The 18233-nt window shown below is 34.0% G+C and overlaps 1 protein-coding gene across 6 annotated transcripts; it reads left to right on the top strand.

Moving 5' to 3' along the window:
- The first annotated feature begins 14114 nt into the window (after positions 1 to 14114).
- On the top strand, positions 14115 to 17901 carry LOC131647771 (uncharacterized). 6 transcript variants are annotated; one of them, XR_009297954.1, is made up of 5 exons: positions 14115 to 14693; positions 15194 to 15823; positions 15963 to 16177; positions 16264 to 16355; positions 16442 to 17274. XR_009297954.1 is itself a non-coding variant. In XM_058917608.1 (5 exons), exons 2-5 carry the CDS (start codon positions 15382 to 15384, stop codon positions 17637 to 17639), a joined length of 393 nt encoding a protein of 130 aa, XP_058773591.1. In that variant the 5' UTR covers positions 14115 to 14693; positions 15194 to 15381; the 3' UTR covers positions 17640 to 17901. The 6 variants fall into 6 exon arrangements, 1 of the variants encoding a protein (XP_058773591.1); XR_009297955.1 differs by having other exon boundaries at positions 16123 to 16177; XR_009297956.1 differs by having other exon boundaries at positions 15194 to 15470; positions 16123 to 16177.
- Positions 17902 to 18233: the final 332 nt, after the last annotated feature.

Raw genomic sequence — 18233 nt, forward strand, 5'->3', positions numbered from 1 at the left:
CCTATAATTCCTAGATTTAGACGCATGTATCGTAGTGGAACTGTTTCAAGACACTTGACTTGGCATGCAAATGAAAGAATTATTGATGGAAAGTTGCGACATCCGGCAGACTCACCACAGTGGATGAAAGTTGATAGTGATTATCCTGAATTTGGAAAAGAAGCAAGAAACCTTCGCTTGTCATTGTCTACTGATGGAATGAACTCGCATGGTATTCAAAGTATCTCGCATAGCACCTGGCCTGTGATTCTTATGATTTATAACCTACCTCCGTGGCTATGTATGAAGCGTAAGTACATGATGTTATCTATGTTAATTTCTGGGCCTAAACAACCAGGGAATGACATAGACGTATACTTGGCACCCTTAATCGAAGATTTAAAGTTTTTGTGGGAGAACGGTGTGGAGGTTTACGATGGGTATAGGAAAGAAAGTTTCAACTTGAGGGCGATGTTGTTTGGAACAATTAATGATTTTCCAGCATACGGAAATCTATCAGGGTACAGCAATAAAGGTCAAAAAGTGTGTCCTGTTTGTGAAGATGAAACCGATACGACACGATTGGATCTTTGTCAAAAGAATGTCTTTCTCGGCCATCGTAGATTCTTAAATTCTAATCATCACTACTGTGGGTGGAGAAAAGCATTCAATGGAAAGGCCGAACAACGTACAGCCCCGCCATTTTTGACAGGTGATCAAATTTTTGAAAAGGTGAAAGATGTGAGCACTCAGTTTGGCAAGCCTTTTGCACATTTACTTGTCAAGGGTGGGTGGAAGAAGAAGTCAATTTTTTTTGAACTTCCATATTAGAAGTCGTTGTACGTAAGACATTTCCTCGATGTTATGCATATTGAAAAAAATGTATTTGACAACATTATAGGTACGTTACTCAATATACAAGGAAAGTCTAAGGATGGCCTTAACATAAGGAAGGACATGGTAAACATGGGAATGAGAACTGAATTGGGACCCGTGACGAAAGGAAGACGAACATATCTGCCACCTGCTGTTTACACTCTATCTAGAAAGGGGAAGAAAACATTGTGTAAGTTCCTCAGTGAAGTTAAAGTTCCAGAAGGCTACTCGTTAGATATTAGAAGACTTGTGTCCATGAAAGACCTCAAGTTAAAGAGTTTGAAGACGCATGATTGTCATGTTATAATGGAACATTTTTTACCAATAGGTATACGTTCTATTCTGCCAAAAAAGTAAGAAGCGCAATAACTAAACTGTGTTTTTTCTTCAGGTCAATTTGCAGTAAGGTGATCGATCCCGCGATCTTACCAACATTGCAAAAAGAGATAGTTGTTACTTTATGTGATCTTGAAATGTATTTTCCTCCCTCATTTTTTGACATAATGGTTCATCTAGTCGTTCATCTTGTGAAAGAGACACAATTATGCAGACCAGCTTATATGAGATGGATGTACCCTGCTGAACGTTATATGAAAATATTAAAAGGGTACGTGAAAAACAGAAGTCGACTGGAGGGTTGTATTGCCGAACGATACATTTTTGAAGAAGCAGTTGAGTTTTGTACTGATTTTCTGTCAAATGTTCAATCAATTGGACTCCCCAAATCTCATATTGTTGAAAAAAAAAGAAGGAAAAAGGCTAATTGGAAATAAAGTTATGACAGTATCAATGGCCGAGCGGGATCAAGCACATTTGTATGTTCTGCACAATGAGATTGAGGTTGAGCAGTATGTTGAAATGCACAAGGTTGTTCTCCGAGATTTAAATTCCAATAGAAATGAGAATTGAATAGTACGAGAGCACAATCGAAGTTTCATACCGTGGTTTAGGGAACATATTTATTCAAAGTATCATTTAGATCCTGCTTCAGTAACAGAAAGGTTGAGATGTTTAGCATATGGTCCAAGTATAATTATGTTTTCTTATAACGCATACGCAATTAATGGATACACATTTTATACCAAAGAACAGGATGATAAAAGTACTATGCAAAATAGTGGTGTTACCTTGGTAGTTGAAGCAATGCACATATCAAGTGCAAATGACTTAAGTCCGAAATTTTCAAATTTGTCATATTTTGGGGTTATCGAGCGCATTTTGGTGTTTGATTACACGAAGTTTCAGATTCCTGTATTTGGTTGCAAGTGGGTTGAAAATAATAATGGCATACGAATGGATAAGTCAGGATTTTTGCAAGTGGATCTCAATAGGGTGGGTGTAATACAGTGAACTGACTTTTATCGAAAATGTACGATAAGCAAGAGTTGCCACCGACTTTTATTTTATCCAAATTATCAGAAAGGCTAAAAGAACAGGAAAAAAACCTTTAAAAGAAATTTTGAGTTCGGGGGATAATTTATGCAAAGGGAAGGTGTAAGGCACCCTTTGCATCCATGGTTTTCCATGGGCTCTTAATTGCTTTACTCTTGGAAGAAAAAGTGTAGAAATGAAATAAGACTTTAGCTTGTAAATAAGCGTAGCTTTTTGAAAGTGTTTTTGAGAAAAGGGTAGAAAAAGATTTTAGCCAGAGCAAGGCAATTAGGAGCAATTACCTTAATATTTGTAGAAGAGTTCTTTTAGCCTTTCAGGGCTATCCCTGCCATAGGAGGGCAATGAAGTCCTTTGATTTGGAGGTTGAAGGGTCGTCGCATTAACATGGCTGAGGTATCCTCGTATTCGAGGGACATGGCTATTCTGCAAAAAAACACAAGGCAACAGGCAACAAGAGAGGTTACCAAAAAAGGTGCGTGGGTGCAACAATCACGTGATCGAATTCAGTTATATTATCTTGTAATTAAGTGATTCTAATTCAGTTCAGATTTACACTCCCTAAAATTACTAACCACATCAATTAATATGGGGAAGGGGAAAAAGAAACCAGCGGGGGAAAGGGAGAAAGAAGCCAGCGGATCAATAGTGCAATAGGTCTAAACAAGTAATAATTATAAAAAGTAAATCAGGATTTTAGGGTTACCGACTATTGAGCTTTGGCGGTTGGCTAACCCTGAAAAATTGGAAAAGGAAAAATAAACACGAAGGGGTGAGTGTATTATCAATTCAAATGACAATTAGGGCTAAACCTAATTTGACAAAAGAAGGCGAAATAAAAACTTAAACATAAAATAAGACTTAGCTTTTGATTTGATATGATATGGTTCGTAGTCGTGGGTAGCCTCAGGGTTAACCCTGAAAAATTGGCAAAGCAAATAAAAGACGTGAGTGCAAAAGAGTCCATTGACTTTCGAGGTTTTAGCCCTATTATCAATTTTATAATGCAAATAAATATTTAAATGATAAAAATAAAAAAAAGGATAAAGTCAGGACTTAGTTTCGTAAGAGGCGTGGCACGTTGTCGGAAGATGTTTAATAATAATCCTGAAAAGAAAAGCACAAAGAAATATATTTCAGTGTAGGCACGATCTAAGACAAAACCCACAAACCCTAATCAAGGCACAAATTACCCTAGTTAATAAAATAACAAACTAATTGAAATAATACCAAAGTTATGGAGAAAAATCGAGAGTTCGAATCGACATATCGATTAAATAATTATTGGATGTAATCCTAATTATTTAATTGATAAAACAGTTTATTTGAAAATAATTTTGAATTTTAAATGATAATCATAACACAATTGTGAATAAAATTACGAAAAATCGAACTTTCAATAAAAATCATGCGTCTATTATAACAACTTAATTTATTAGACTAAAATAAATAAAATAGAAAAGAAATAATAATTATAATGTTAGAAAAAAAATTAAAAAGACCTTTATGTAATAATTAAAGAAAAAGAGAAAAAGAAAACAAAGACACTTAGCTTGAATCTGGTGTAGAGAGGTCCTGAAGGACCATGGTGGGATGGCAGATTGAGACGCGTTGGATCTGAGGTCGGCTTGATCTGATGGCTGGGGATTGAATGTGTATCGTAAGCGCGTAAGAGGAGAAGCATTGGATCTGCAATCAAGTTACTGAAAAAAAATATAGTGTTTTACTCAACCTGGGGATCAAACCCAAGTTCCTTCTATCAACGCTCCAAAATGCGCATGCCATCCGTGCTGCACTTGGCAAGTGATAATAATATGAAACAATAATAATATAACAAAAAGCAACTAAGAATAATTTGAACCCAACAGACTTTGCGCCCAAAGGTCATCTTCTTCCTTCGCGATTCTCAGAGATATGGCAATGGTTTTTTGCGTTTCCATAGACCTGCCATCTTCAAAAACACATCACACACAATATAAATCCAAGATAAAGCCATGGAACGAACTGAAATCGTCGCCCGAGCATGGATATGGCCTTAAATTTGTCTAATTTTGGTTGTTTCGCATAGCCCCAACTGAGAACTGTAAACCCTAGCAATGGTGGTCAGCTTCAAACGTGCTCAGAAATACAATTAAACCTCCAGAAACATTAATGGCATCACGATAAGCATGTATGTGTATTCAAATTATGAAAGAGATGCATGAATCAAGATAATCGAAACTCCAAAAAAACAGTTCAAACCGTGGGATGCAGGTGAAGATTCGCGATGCTTCAAGGCTCAAAATCGATCTAGGAAGCTTCCAAAATACCTTAGGAACATGAATTGATCAACAAGAATCCTTGAATCAGCCTTCAAATTGGAGAACGTATTGGAGAACTACTTGAATTTTTGAAGCTTTTGTTAGGGTTCTTTGCCTGCAGAATTCTCTCTCAAATCGTCCCCCTTGCCTCTAGGATTATTGTATGTATATATAAGGTTGAATTAGGGCAACAACAACTCCACAAACTTCATAGAATCAAAGATTGAAATTTGATGGAACTTGATTTATGAAGATTTCTAAATGTGGCTAATTTTCTCCCAATCATACCAATTTGATTTCTCACGAAAATTGCATCAAATATTTGTTATTTTCTGATTGATTATGATTGGAGTGATTAGCTAAATCAAATCTTTGAATTTTCCTTGATTTAATCACTTTTAATATGAATAAAAATCCATAATAAATCAAATAAATTAAGTAAATTTGTGGCAATTGAACTTGGAGTCTTGGATAACTTGGAGATCAAGGTTGGGCCAAAAAGGATTGGACTTGTTTGAAATAAAATCCATTTTCAACCACTTTTTTTCACATTTCTTCCTTTGAAATTGCTCAACTTTGACAAGGCATATCTCCCTCAATTTTTTAGGTATGGAAGAGTTCTAGGAGTTTTTAGAAACCTTGAAGAGTCCTCTAACCGGTTTTTTTGGTCTCATGTCAAAATAATTTTCCATGCTCCTTGTGTGTTCTTTTGAAAAAGATGACTTTTTGTTGACTTTTGAAAAGGACCTATAATATTTTAGCCCATGCTTGTGAGACACAAAATTGTAGAGAATCCAATTTCCTTCAAAATGAGCTTTGGATGGAAAATTTCTGATGTTCCATGTAGGAGTTATGGCTGGTCAAAGTTCAGTTGACTTTCTCCTATGAAAACCCTAATTTAGAAACTTTTGGAATTATTGATTTCTGATCTTTCCTTGATGAACCATGATCAATTATTGATCAAATGGTGAATGATAATTCAATATGAGGAGTTTGACAAAAAATCGGGAGTTTTGACTGTACTTTGACCACAGTTGACTTTTAGGTCAACTTAGTCGATTGTTGACTTTCTGAGCAATTGAGTGATCAATCTTTTGAATTAAGACTTGAAACTTATCATGGAGGTAGTTTGAGGTATCATAGACCATATGGGATGCCTTGGAGCCATTGGTTCATTGATTTTCCTTCAGAACAACAAAACCCTAATTTCTGAGCCTTGTTTAGGAGAGTGGGTCTTGGAGCTTTGTACTTTGATTTGAATTTGAACAAGAGAAATAGTATGGGCAAATTTTGGAGTATGACAGTGGGGTACAAAGACGAGCCTTTCATTCTAGCCTCTCAAGCTAAACAAGTGTTCTATGTCAATGATCCGACAAGTACGAAATGGTTTATAGTGCTTTTCTCTAACAAAATAGTTGATGAAAACATTGGAGATCAAGGTGATATTGGTGTTGGCATTGAATCTTGTACAAGAAACGATCAAAATGAGAATGAATCTTGTACTAGAAATGATCATAATCAGGGTATTTGGATCAATCCAACCGTCCGCTTGTTAAGAGACGCGTAGAACACAATCCTACCAAGAAAAGAAAGAGACGTTAGTGAAAAAGGTAATAGTATACATATTCCGACTAATGTGCTTTATTCAATTTGTACCGATTGTTATATATTCAATTTGTATAGTTTTTTTCAATTTGTATTCCGATTGTTTCAATACTTATTCAATTTTGGTGCATATTTTCGTTTTGTACATAACTTTTGAACCATGTATCCGTTTGTCGACTTCTTTACATGTAACTATACTATTTTGACGATTCCAGAGCTGCTCATGCACTTATCTTTACATTTCGGGACTGTTTTTTATTGGTTTTGCTTCTGCCCGTAATCAAAAGTCGGGCTTAGGGTCTGAATTTCGGAAAACCGACTTCATTTTTGAGTCCGTGAGGACGTTTTACCATAGCCATGTAAATTTCGTTCAATTCCGACAACTTTCTTTTTTTGACGCTTATTCTGATTTCACCGATTTCGATTCCGATTTACTTGTACATGCATGGTTTGACTTCCATTTGAATTGTATAGATTGTTAACTTATTAATAGTGTATCAATGTGCTTTAGTTTGTTTGATACAAGTTCAATGGCTAGTAATCAAGAAAACTCACAAGAAAACTCACAAGATAGAGATGCTCCGGATACAAATCCTCCACCTGATACATCATCAAAAGAAGTTGCACGAGGCATCACCATTATGAAGGGAATCATTCGAGATAGAGACAAAAGATTAATATATAATTTGGAATGGAATTCTGATAACCAAGCAATTGGTTCTAATTCTGCAAAGTTGACAAGCTATATTAGTACACTTGTTCGTTTGCATATTCCAGTCTCCGTAGCTAAATGGAATCTGAAAAGCAAAGAGTTGGAAGAGAAAAAAGACATGATTTGGGACGAGGTTAAGGTATCATATATGGTTGTTGTTATTATCTTGACGATAATTTGTTTAAATTACTTATACTAACACACTCTATGCGTATGTTTTTTCGCAGAGGTCTTTTAACATACCAGATGAGCGTAAATGCTACATACTTGGTTTGGCCGGAAAAAGATATAAAGGGTGGAAAGCTTTTTTAACAAACACCTATCTTAAGGATAAAGATGGAAACTTTCTTGAAGAGGCACTGGGACGGCCAAAAAAATATGAGTTCTTCATTGATGATGAAGATTGGGCTAAGTTTATAGAGCAAAGAGATGAAGCTTTTCGGAAAAGGAGTGACACAAATAGTGCGAGAGCATCAAAACCCGCATATCCATACAGAAAAGGGCGTTTGGGATATGCACGCTTAGAGGGAAAAATTGTAAGTAAATAGAAATGTGTTTTAATTAATTGTCTAAATGTGTTTTAATTGACGATTTTATCATTTGTGTCAATGCATAGTTAGAGGAGACGAAAAGTGAGGAAACCTCACTTCCAATACATGTATTATGGAAGGAAGCTCGTGTGGGCAAGAATCGAGCTGTCGATCCCGATGTTCAAAAAGTTTATGCTGAATGTGTAAGTATAACATTGTGTCTTTAATTAAAACAAATGTTTTTTAATATATAATTGATTTTGTATCTCCACTAATAATTATTGAAATGTAAATGAATTACAGGAGACCATGTCGCAATCGGTATCCACCGGTGAGGACCAGGATAATAGGAGCGTACTTAGTAGAGCACTAGATGTTCCTGAGTATCCCGGTCGGGTGAGGGGTAAAGGTCATGGTGTGACTCCAACCTCTTTCTACAAGCATTCTAGGAGAAGAAATCCTACCAATGAAGAAGTGTTGCAAAAATTGCAGGAATTACAAGCACAAGTCTCTGAATTGCAAAGAGATAAAAAGATGTATATGAGAGAAAAGTGCAATACTTCATCGGTGAAAGAAACTAGTGATAAAGCTAGTATCAACTATCAAAGAAAATTTCCCGAGGTAATTATAATTTTTTTTCCTTACAATTGTTCTATTTTATTAATGATAATGACTCTATATTTACTATTGGTTTAGGGTATTTCATCTTGCCAAATATACTTATCGTCACCGAATTATCGCCTAGTTGGCAAGGGAAAAGTGCACAACACTTTGGGAGATTTACTTCACCATAGACCTCTCCCGGATGGACACCTGAAAGTATCAGTTGATGTTGTATTAGATCATGATGCGGTGCTACCGGTACCTGACATGGTCTCAGAGACAACATTGTTGCGAGATGCAATAGGGTCATTTGTTGCATGGCCCTCGGAGCTCATTATCATTGGTGATGAGGTATATTGAAAACCATTATGAATCATTTAGTTTTTGAATGTCAATTTTGAACCATTACGTTAATTATTTTTTACATTTTAATTTTAGACTGCTCCTACAAAACCCGCAATTAAGGGTAAAGGGATTTTACAGGAGGAGGAGTCTGTTGCATCACTAAAAGAGGTACATTTAAAGTGTTAATATATAATCTGAATCTAAAACTGCATGATTTTATAATTTACCTAAGTTATATGATTTTTAGGCATCTGCTCGGGGGTCACAACAAGTGACGCAGCAAGTTCGTAGCGTACCACCCAAAGAAAAGGGTCCTCCGAAGCCAAGGGCAAAAAAAGGTGGTGCTCGGAACACTTGTTGATATGTCAGATTTGAAGGATGGTGCTTTCCGTGAAATTAATATGGATGAAGGTATCTTTGTTATTGAATTCCTGTCAAATATTGCACTAGATGACTTGCAAGAGATTTTTACGCATGAACAACTAGGCGTCGGTAATATTCACTCATACATCCGGTAATATTCACTCATCCGATATATTGTTTAATTAGTTGAACAATTTATTTACACATTTCAATGAAAATAATCTAATGTTTATTATGTTTTTATTTAAGGTTGTTGTATGACAAAGTGTTGCGCGGGACTGCTATAGGGGGGGCTACGAGAGCGCTTTTGGAGTTTCAAAAGCGCTGTCGTTACCTACGGCAGCGCTGGCTTTTGCAGCGCTTTAAAGCCCAAAATAAGCGCTTTTAAAGCCCTTAACCGGTGTAGTGTGGGAAAACTTAGCTCATTTTAAACAGAGTCGCCACCGCGCTTTATTGTTTCCAAAAAGTAATGGGTGAAAGAGCGAATAAAACCCACAGAAGTTTTTAAAATTAAAACTAATAAACTTATTAGAGTTCTGGCTACGGAGGGTTTGTTATACAAGGGGAAGGTTTTAAGCACCCCTCATATCCATGGTACTCCATGGGAACCTCTTTGTTTTGAGTTATTATCTTTTGTTTATAAATACCCTTTTTGTGAAAAAACCTATGTGAAAAACTTGTTTGAAATATAGGGCGGGGATGGGAAAAGAATATTTTGAAATTGAGCTCAATAAGATATCGCATCTTAGGCCTACATACCCCTTTAGTACAATAGGGAAGTCAGAGCTTTTGTAGTTCCTCTTTTAAAAAGAAAAAAAAGGGGGCCAAAGTGGCCAAAATCTTTTTGGGCGTGAGCTTTAAAATACTCACAAGTTTTAAAAGAGGGTTAAGCTTTAAAATACTTAACAAGTTTAAAAGAAGATTAGGCTTTAAAATACCTAATAAGTATAAAAGGTTAAGCTTTAAAATACATAACAATTTTGGAAAAGGAATTAGGCTTTAAAATACCCAATAAGTTTTAAAAGGTTAAGCTTTAAAATACTTAACAATTTTTAAAACTAAAAAGAAAAGACCAAGCTTTAAAATACAAAGTCAATGGGTTAAGAGAAGTTTCACCGGGAATAATTCATCTCTTAACACAAAGGTTTAAAAACAAAGGATCAAGTTTTAACAAGATCAATGGATTAAGAATAGTTTCACCGGGAATAATTCTATTCTTAATACCAAGGTTTCAAAACAAAAGGGTTTGGTTAAGCTTTAACAATACTAAACCATAAACGAGTGAAAAGCTTTAAAATACTTAACACAAAAGTAAAAGAGATTGGAAAAGAGTTTAAGTACCTTGACAATTTAGTCAATATCATTCCTATCCTTTTGGACAAAACAGCAAACGTAAGCAATTAACAATGAATACCTCAAGTGTGTGGGTGATATCATGTGGCACAAGAACAAACAAGTGAGTATGATAATCAATAAGTAAGAGATGAGTGTATCTAAACCCTTGGATTCAAACTCATGTATGAATGATGAATGATTAGCATGATGCATAAACATGAGGTTTGATAAACAAAACATATAAGAGATGATAATTAAATAACAATTAAGTACAAAGCATGGATTAAAAGAAATCAACAAGTATGTACAAATAAACATGGATAAGCAAAGATCAACATGTTGCAAATTTTTTGGTTAGGGTTTTAAACCTAAGGTTTTTTTAAATTAGTTTTAAATTAGGGTTAAACATAAACACCTAAACCTAATTGATTTTATTTGTTAAATACCAAATTCTTTAAGATATTTGGCCTAAGGGTACATGGAGAAGTCAATGACATCTATTCTAACCCTAAACAAACATTTACAAAATATACATGAAGTCCTATTAAAGACATAATCAAAACAAAACAATTTTTAGTTAATTTTTCAAAGATAAAAGGACATGTTTTTAATTAATTTTAAAATGATGATAAAATATATAATTTTTTTGGGATTTTCAACATGGTATTAAAATACACAAATTAAATAAAACACATAAAAAAGAAGGGATTAAAAATATTAATTTACCTATTTTTTTATGATTTTTGAAAGTTAAATAAAAAACTAACAAAACAAGTAATTAAAATTAAAAGGAATGTGGTCACAAGGGGTTCAGGTTTGAACCCATGACCTAACATTCAGTGTACAAAACCATGACCAACCCAACTGCGCGCGCGTGGTGTCAAAGATGTGCATTCAATTTAATACAACATGTAACAAGTTGTGAAAACGTAAAAAAATAAAATAGAAAAAAGGTCTGGGGCGAGGGGGATTCGAACCCCAGACTTGTGGGTCAAGAGCGCGCTAGATACAAGGGAGATTGCCAATTATGCTGAAACGATTTAGTCATAAGTAACATGACTCTAATTCATTAAATTTAAAACACGCGTGCCAAAATGAAGTTTAAAAACTTCATCTTCTTCCTCGCGCGAAGAACACAGCAACAACAACATCATTGGCATCAACACAAATTTCTGGAATCTTAACCAAATTCAACAAAATAAAAGTGCAAACTGATCCAATTTTCACCACGATTTCAACCACATAACTAGCGTACATAAACTAAAACATGATCAAACTTGAGAATTTCTGGGATTAAGATATGAACCCTAAAAATGAATTTTAAAATAAAACTCTTAATTCAAACAATCAATGTCCAAAACCTGAGGGCTATCAATCAACATGTAAAACAGAACATTTTGGTAACAAGAAACACATGAATTGAGCCCCATTCATGGGAGCTCGAAGTTAAGATACATACCTCTGAAAATAGGGTCGAGTAGAGGATTTGAGGGGACCTAGGAATGCTACCAGAATCTAAACACCTTATGGGACCTCCAAGGAAGCTTTAGGAACACTCACAATGCTCTACAAGTACCTGCAACTCAAAATTCAATTTCACTACAAGTGGAAAACGTTATGGCTGGATCTCCCAATGAAATGTTGTTACAGATCCAAAGCAGATGTTTGGATAGCTTCTATATGTGATATAGAAGCTATCTATCACAAAAAAATTTGAAAACGCACGAGTCAAATGTAGAATGACAACTTTGGTTCTAAAGGTGCTTTAATGGAGTTTTGAAATGGTGACTTCTGGTTTAAGGCCTTTGGTAGGTGTTTGGATGTTATGGATAGTTTCTATTTATGATATATAAGCTATGTGAAAGGTTTTTTGATTAGCTAAGTGTTTGGTTTGCGTTTTAGCTTGTGGTGAGTTTGAAAGCTTTGAAAATGGAGTGAAAATGGTGTTTTTTTGGTTAGAGGCCTTTTGGTAGGTTAAGGAAGGTATGGACAACTTCTAAAATGTATTTAGAAGTTGTTCAAACTCTTGTTTGACACCCATAACTCTTAGAAGTCAGAATCACTATAATAGTGAAAGATGGAAAAATGGAGAATTTCAAGTGAGGTATGACTTGGAGAATTCTGGTGTAATTGATCAAGGGAGTGATGCTCTCTATTTATAGGCAGGATTTAGGGTTTGTCAAGGGAAAAAATTCAGAAGTTTGAAGCTCACATGTGATCTTGTACCATCTTGCTTGTTTGTGAAGAAATGAGAAAGTTATGGTTTCAATGGATGGTACAAGCTTTAAGCATGCATGCAAGGACTTTGATATGATCTTAGAGGCTTGCTTGTGGGATTTGAATTACTTTTGGTGCAGAAGAAACAAGTGGGAAGCTCAAGGGGAGTGGACTTTGTGATTATAGTCACTTTTCCAAAATGGAAGTCATGGCTTTATGCTTGAAATGACATTATGCATTGGTTAAGACTTGAACCACTTGGTCCATAGCTCAAAAGCAAGTGTAATCTTCTGAACTTTGTGTCTTGAACAAGTTATAGGAGCTGCAAGAAAGGAATCTTTCATTTAAAAATGATTTTGCTTCATAACTTCTTCATCTTCATTCTTGAATCAAGTGTTCATGGTGCCTTCTTCACAAAATCATATCTAATGAATGGAGCCATGGATTTTCATGCTACTTAGCTCTTTGGAAAGCCCTTGCTACATACTTCAATTCACTAGTTAAAAGTTTCCTCAAACTCTTTTTGGATCATTGAGAAAAATGGCCATAAAGTTAAGAAAAAATCCAAGTAAAACACTTGAAAATTTCTCTAAGTCTTTTGAAAATTATCTTCTTAATTCCATATCTCTCAAAATAATCATTTTTTGCAAAATGTTCTATTGTGATAAGTTGTTCATGTTGGGAGATTTTTGAGTGTGTAAGAAAAATTTTGAGATCCATGAATAAGGTCAAAATACACTTAAAAACCCTAATTTGACTTTTTGTTGACTTTTTGATTCTTGATGAATTCTTTGAATTTTCTTTGACCAAATGTCTTCAATATCCATATGATGATGATTTGGATCCTTAAAAGTCCATAGTTGACTATTTTTCTCAAAAGTCAAAGGTTGACTTGCAAAGTTGACTTTTTCCAAATGAACTGCAGTTTTGTAATTTCCAAATGAATCAAGCTCTCATTTTCAAATGAATGATATGGATGGACTATAATGTTGATTTGGATACCCTTGAGTTATATTTTGAGTCTTGGAACCATCTCCTGATTAAAAGTCAACCCTCAAGTGACATTAGGTCAAAAACCCTATTTGGAGCTCTTGATGAACTTGAAGGTGATTAATCTTGCATTGACCCATCTTTGGGCTTTGATTTTGATTGGAGAACCCTTTGAATCATAGAAGAAGGTTGAATTTCTTTGTGGGCCTCAAAACCCTAATTTGCTTAGCTTCCTCTTGAGTAGTCTCCTGTCTTGGGACACAAGCAACAAACAACAATTTTTTTGTATTTTTGGGTTAATGAATAATAAAGGCATGATGATTATGATAACAATGATGATCCTAATGTTTAGGTTATGGTGGGATCTTAGTGGTCAAAAATTGGGGTGCAACAATCTTTAAAATAACTATACTAGTAGTGGAAAAAGAACAATATAATTTTAAAATTTACACCCAATATACTAAAAACGGGTGTAAATGAGAAACTCGGTGGCACTTTTGAAAATAAAGTGTTATCTTAAGTAATATCAGGTTACAATATACACCCTATTTTCTAAAATCGGGTTTAAATTAAAAATATTATTATAATCAAATTTCAATTACTCCCTTTAAACTAAAAAAACGGGTGTAAATAAGAAATGCAATGACAATTTTATAAATAAAGTGTCATTTTAAATATTACCCGATCACAATATATACCCTATTTTCTAAAAACGGGTTTAAATTAAAAACATTATCATATCAAATCTCAATTACTCCTTATAAACTAAAAAAACGGGTGTAAATTATGTAAACTAAAAGATAATTTAAACATTATTAACAAATTAATAAATTAATAGATGAATATTAATGGGTCTAAATTCATCGCACAATGTTCTAAACCCAGATTCATCGCATTTCACATAAACCTTTTTCACCGAAACTCTTCTCACCAAAACTTTTCGCTCATTTCACAGTTCACTATCGCTGTTCACCACCGACAACGAAGCTGAAGAAGTTTGAGAAGAAACCATCGCTCATTTAACAGTGACGATTGAAGAAGTTTGAGAGGAAACCTTCGGTCATTTCACAGTGACGAAAACGAAGTTGAAGTTGTTTGATCAAATTCCCCAACCAAATATCCCAAAACGAACTTCATCGTGACGGTGGCAATGCCAAATTTCTTCACGTTTGTGATGATCATTGAGTCGTGTGCGAAGTCGAAAGGATTTGTAGAAGGTGAAGAAGTACATTGTTGTGCTGCGAAGTGCTGTTTTAAGTCGAATTCATTTGTGGCTACTTAGTTGTTTGATCTGTACTCGGAAAAGGGTTGTATTGAAGATGCTTATAAAGTGTTTGGTGAAATGCGTGAGAGTAATGTTGTTGTGTGGACTGTTGTTATAAACGCTTATATATCTTATGGTGATGTGGTTTCTGGGAGAAGAAGTTGAAGAAATTGATGTTTACTGCGGTATGTGTGATGAAATGAATGAAGTATAATTTAAGTTCTTCTTTTTATGTTCCTCTTATGTTAACTGGTGCAACGTCGCTTCTACCACTAATAATGGCAATATTGATAAATCCTAAATAATGCAACAATTAGCAAGATGAGTTAACTTTTTTAAATCATATTGATTTATTAAACAAATGTTGAGATATAATTTTAAATTAGTTTGTGTATCTTTGTTCGTATAAGCTCTTTTATTTACCATGGTTAGTGAGGCATTCTAAAAATTAATTTAATTGTCCGTTTCAATTAGTTAGATTAGTTAGAAGCTCATCCTAAAACTTAGTTTCATTGGATATGATTGACAAGTTTCAATGAGATAGAAGCTTAGTTTCGTTGGATATATCAGACAAGTTTCAATGAGTTAGAAGCTCATCATAGAGCTTAGTTTCATTTGATATATAATTGACTAGTTTCAATAAGCTAGAAACAGTTTTAATGCACCTTTGTTTTTGTTGTTGCAGTGGTATGTTTGTTCAAGATCCTACTAGAGGTGGTCATACTGTGGATGATATTTTTTATCAGGCTAGGCAAGTAGCTGTTGGTGCTCCTACTAAAAATTCTTCAAGGTCAAGAAGTTTTACTGGAATAGCCAGATTGCTTTCCGGAGAGGCATTTTCTTCCGCTCCTTAGCCAGTAGAATCAATTACACATGTGGTCACTTTTTGGAGGAATGGGTTTTCTGTCAATAATGGTCCTTTGCGGAGGTTGGAAGACCCACAAATTGCATCATTTCTTGAGGTATCTTAACTTTTTTTTTATCAAATTTGTTATTAATTTTTTATCCATATTTCGTAAATTTTAAGATTTGTTTTCACGTCTTCTAAATTTATTGAAAACTATTGCTTGGTCTCATCATTTTCTACTTGTGGATGTTATTGTTGCCAATTTCTAATAGGATATTATGTTAAGGTCTAATCCCAACTTTTAGGGTGAATAGAAAAGTTAGAGAATAATTAATTGGAGCTTCGTTTAAAACAATTGTGCTGGTCTAAAATCAATTGGAACAGTCTCCACCCGATCACGGATCTTTGGTTCCACAGGGATACGTGCCTGGAGATAGCTACAAAGGCTTCCTGCAAAATTTTAAAACGGTACATATGGTTTCAACTTTTTCTTTTGAAAAATAGCTTCATAGTTAATGGTACAACATAGTAAATAGATTATAGTTTCTTGGATTGATTAAGAAGGCTAAACATATTGGAATTTACTTACTGATATATTTGTATGCAGTAGTTGGAAAATCGGCCACAATGCCGTCAACTTTGGCAGCCTTAATATAAGTAGAAACCTCCATAGTAGGGTCTGGCCAATAATCAAATGTCAGTGCCAAGTATTTGTTTTTGAGAGCAAATTAAATATAACTTATATATTGAGTTGTTATCTTTGACAGAATGTGGTGTGTTTTGATAGAGAATGATGCCGTTAGTTTTGAACTGGAACCTAAGGTTTTCTACATTCTGTTTTGTCGGTTCTTTAGAACCGAGGATTTCTTATTTTATAAACAAATAAACCATTTTTTTCATTTTTGTAGAATGGACGCATTCAAGAGGCTTCTCCCATTTTGTGTTCATCAAAAACCCACAAGAACAAGTTGCCAAACACCTCTCTTTCTTGGGATTGGAGGTGAGGTTCTCTCATTCTCTTTTTTGGAATTGGAGGTTCTTTCTTTAAATTCTTTAATTAATTTTTATTTTCGGTTGACATGACAGAACAAGGGATTAATGCGAAGGTTTGTTTTATCCATGTGCTGCTCAGTAAGTTCACCATGATCATTTATTTGTATAATCTGATTGGAAAGTGCCAAGGGTGATGTCGAAGTCTCATCATTGAGATTTGAACCAACATTTTAAAAGGGGAACCTTTCCACTTATATGGCCTGTTCTAATCCTTTTCTATGTCATTCTGATGTGATATATTACTCCAGTATAGTGGTCTATCAAAATATGCTATGAAATATGTCATTTGGATAAAAGAGATCTCTGTTTTTTAATGTGAATGGTGAGCTAGCATAGCTTGAATTGAAGCGTAATTATTGTTAAGTTAGTTACCACTTCTGTTTTCCGTTAATGATTTAGTTAGACTTGTTTGGAACAACTAGTTTGTTTAGGAGGTTTAAAGATAGTTACAGAGGGATGAGAGTTAGTTGATATTATGATAATAAGAAGGTGTTGAGAATAAGAAGCCTAATTGGAAGATTGTCATGGTAATTGCTTGATATTGTTGATATTATGAGAATGAATTCTTAGTGATTCTAGCTTTTAGCTATATGGCTTGAGTAAGGGGATTACATAAAATATGCTAACAATGCTTAAAGTTTTAAATATGCTTTGTACCTTATATGTAGGCACATAGCATAGCTTGAATCGAAGCGTAATTATTGTTAAGTTAGTTACCACTTCTGTTTTCAGTTAATGATTTAGTTAGACTTGTTTGGAACAACTAGTTTGTTTAGGAGGTTTAAAGATAGTTACAGAGGGATGGGAGTTAGTTGATATTATGATAATAAGAAGGTGTTGAGAATAAGAAGCCTAATTGGAAGATTGTCAAAGTAATTGTTGTTGATATTATGAGAATGAATTCTTAGTGATTCTAGCTTTTAGCTATATGGCTTGAGTAAGGGGATTATATAAAATATGCTAACAATGCTTAAAGTTTTAAATATGCTTTGTACCTTATATGTAGGCACATAAGCAAGATAATGGATGGGTGTGTGGATATTATGTAATGATCGAAGAACATGTTTGATATTGCAGATACTTCCATTGTTGAAAGATTCGATGAGGTAGTATAATTTAAAATATTTTCATATTGCATGTATTTATTGAAAAACATGTAAATTATTATTTTAATATTGTTAATTTATTATATGTTGAACTTGTAGATACTTACAGACACGTCACCATATGAAAAAGAAACAATCGACCATAATCGGCAACTTTGGGCTCAAAGTTTTTTGCAAATGGTTGAAAATTAAAAGATTGAGGAGCAATCTACAAGATCAAATGCAAATGGTTGAAGAGGATAAGGACATAGAAATGTTGCCAAAACAAAAGCCAAAGAAGAAGAAGAAAACTTATATATGAAGAAAGTGTTATGTAATATTATGCGTTGGTTGAATATTTTGTTGTTAATATTATGCTTCTTAGTAAAAAAAATATGATTTTGTATACTTTTTGGTAAATATGAAAAATATTATGACTTAGTACATGAAATATGATTTTTATGTGTATGATTTTATAGTATTTGAAATATTATGATTTCTTAGTACATGAAATATGATAACTAAATGGTGTATATGAAATAGGGTGTAAATGGAATTAAATATAATATAATTTTTTCATTCATAAATGGTGTATTTACACCCGTTTTTTATTAAAATTGAGTGTAATTAAGAACGTATCTATACCCGATTTTTATTAAAATAGTGTGTAATTAAGAACGTATTTACACCCAATTTTTATTAAAACAGGGTGTAATTAGAACGTAACTACACCTGATTTT

The sequence above is a fragment of the Vicia villosa genome, linkage group LG2, assembly GCF_029867415.1.
Source record: "Vicia villosa cultivar HV-30 ecotype Madison, WI linkage group LG2, Vvil1.0, whole genome shotgun sequence".
In the NCBI taxonomy this organism is placed as follows: domain Eukaryota; kingdom Viridiplantae; phylum Streptophyta; class Magnoliopsida; order Fabales; family Fabaceae; genus Vicia; species Vicia villosa.

Excerpts from the sequence above, each read along its gene's own strand:
- LOC131647771 (XM_058917608.1), top strand. The coding sequence starts at position 15,382 with ATGTGGTCACTTTTTGGAGGAATGGGTTTTCTGTCAATAATGGTCCTT. Across the intron at positions 15,471-16,122 it reads AAATTGCATCATTTCTTGAG|AATGTGGTGTGTTTTGATAG; the intron begins GTATCTTAACTT and ends TATCTTTGACAG. Across the intron at positions 16,356-16,441 it reads TCTCTTTCTTGGGATTGGAG|AACAAGGGATTAATGCGAAG; the intron begins GTGAGGTTCTCT and ends TTGACATGACAG.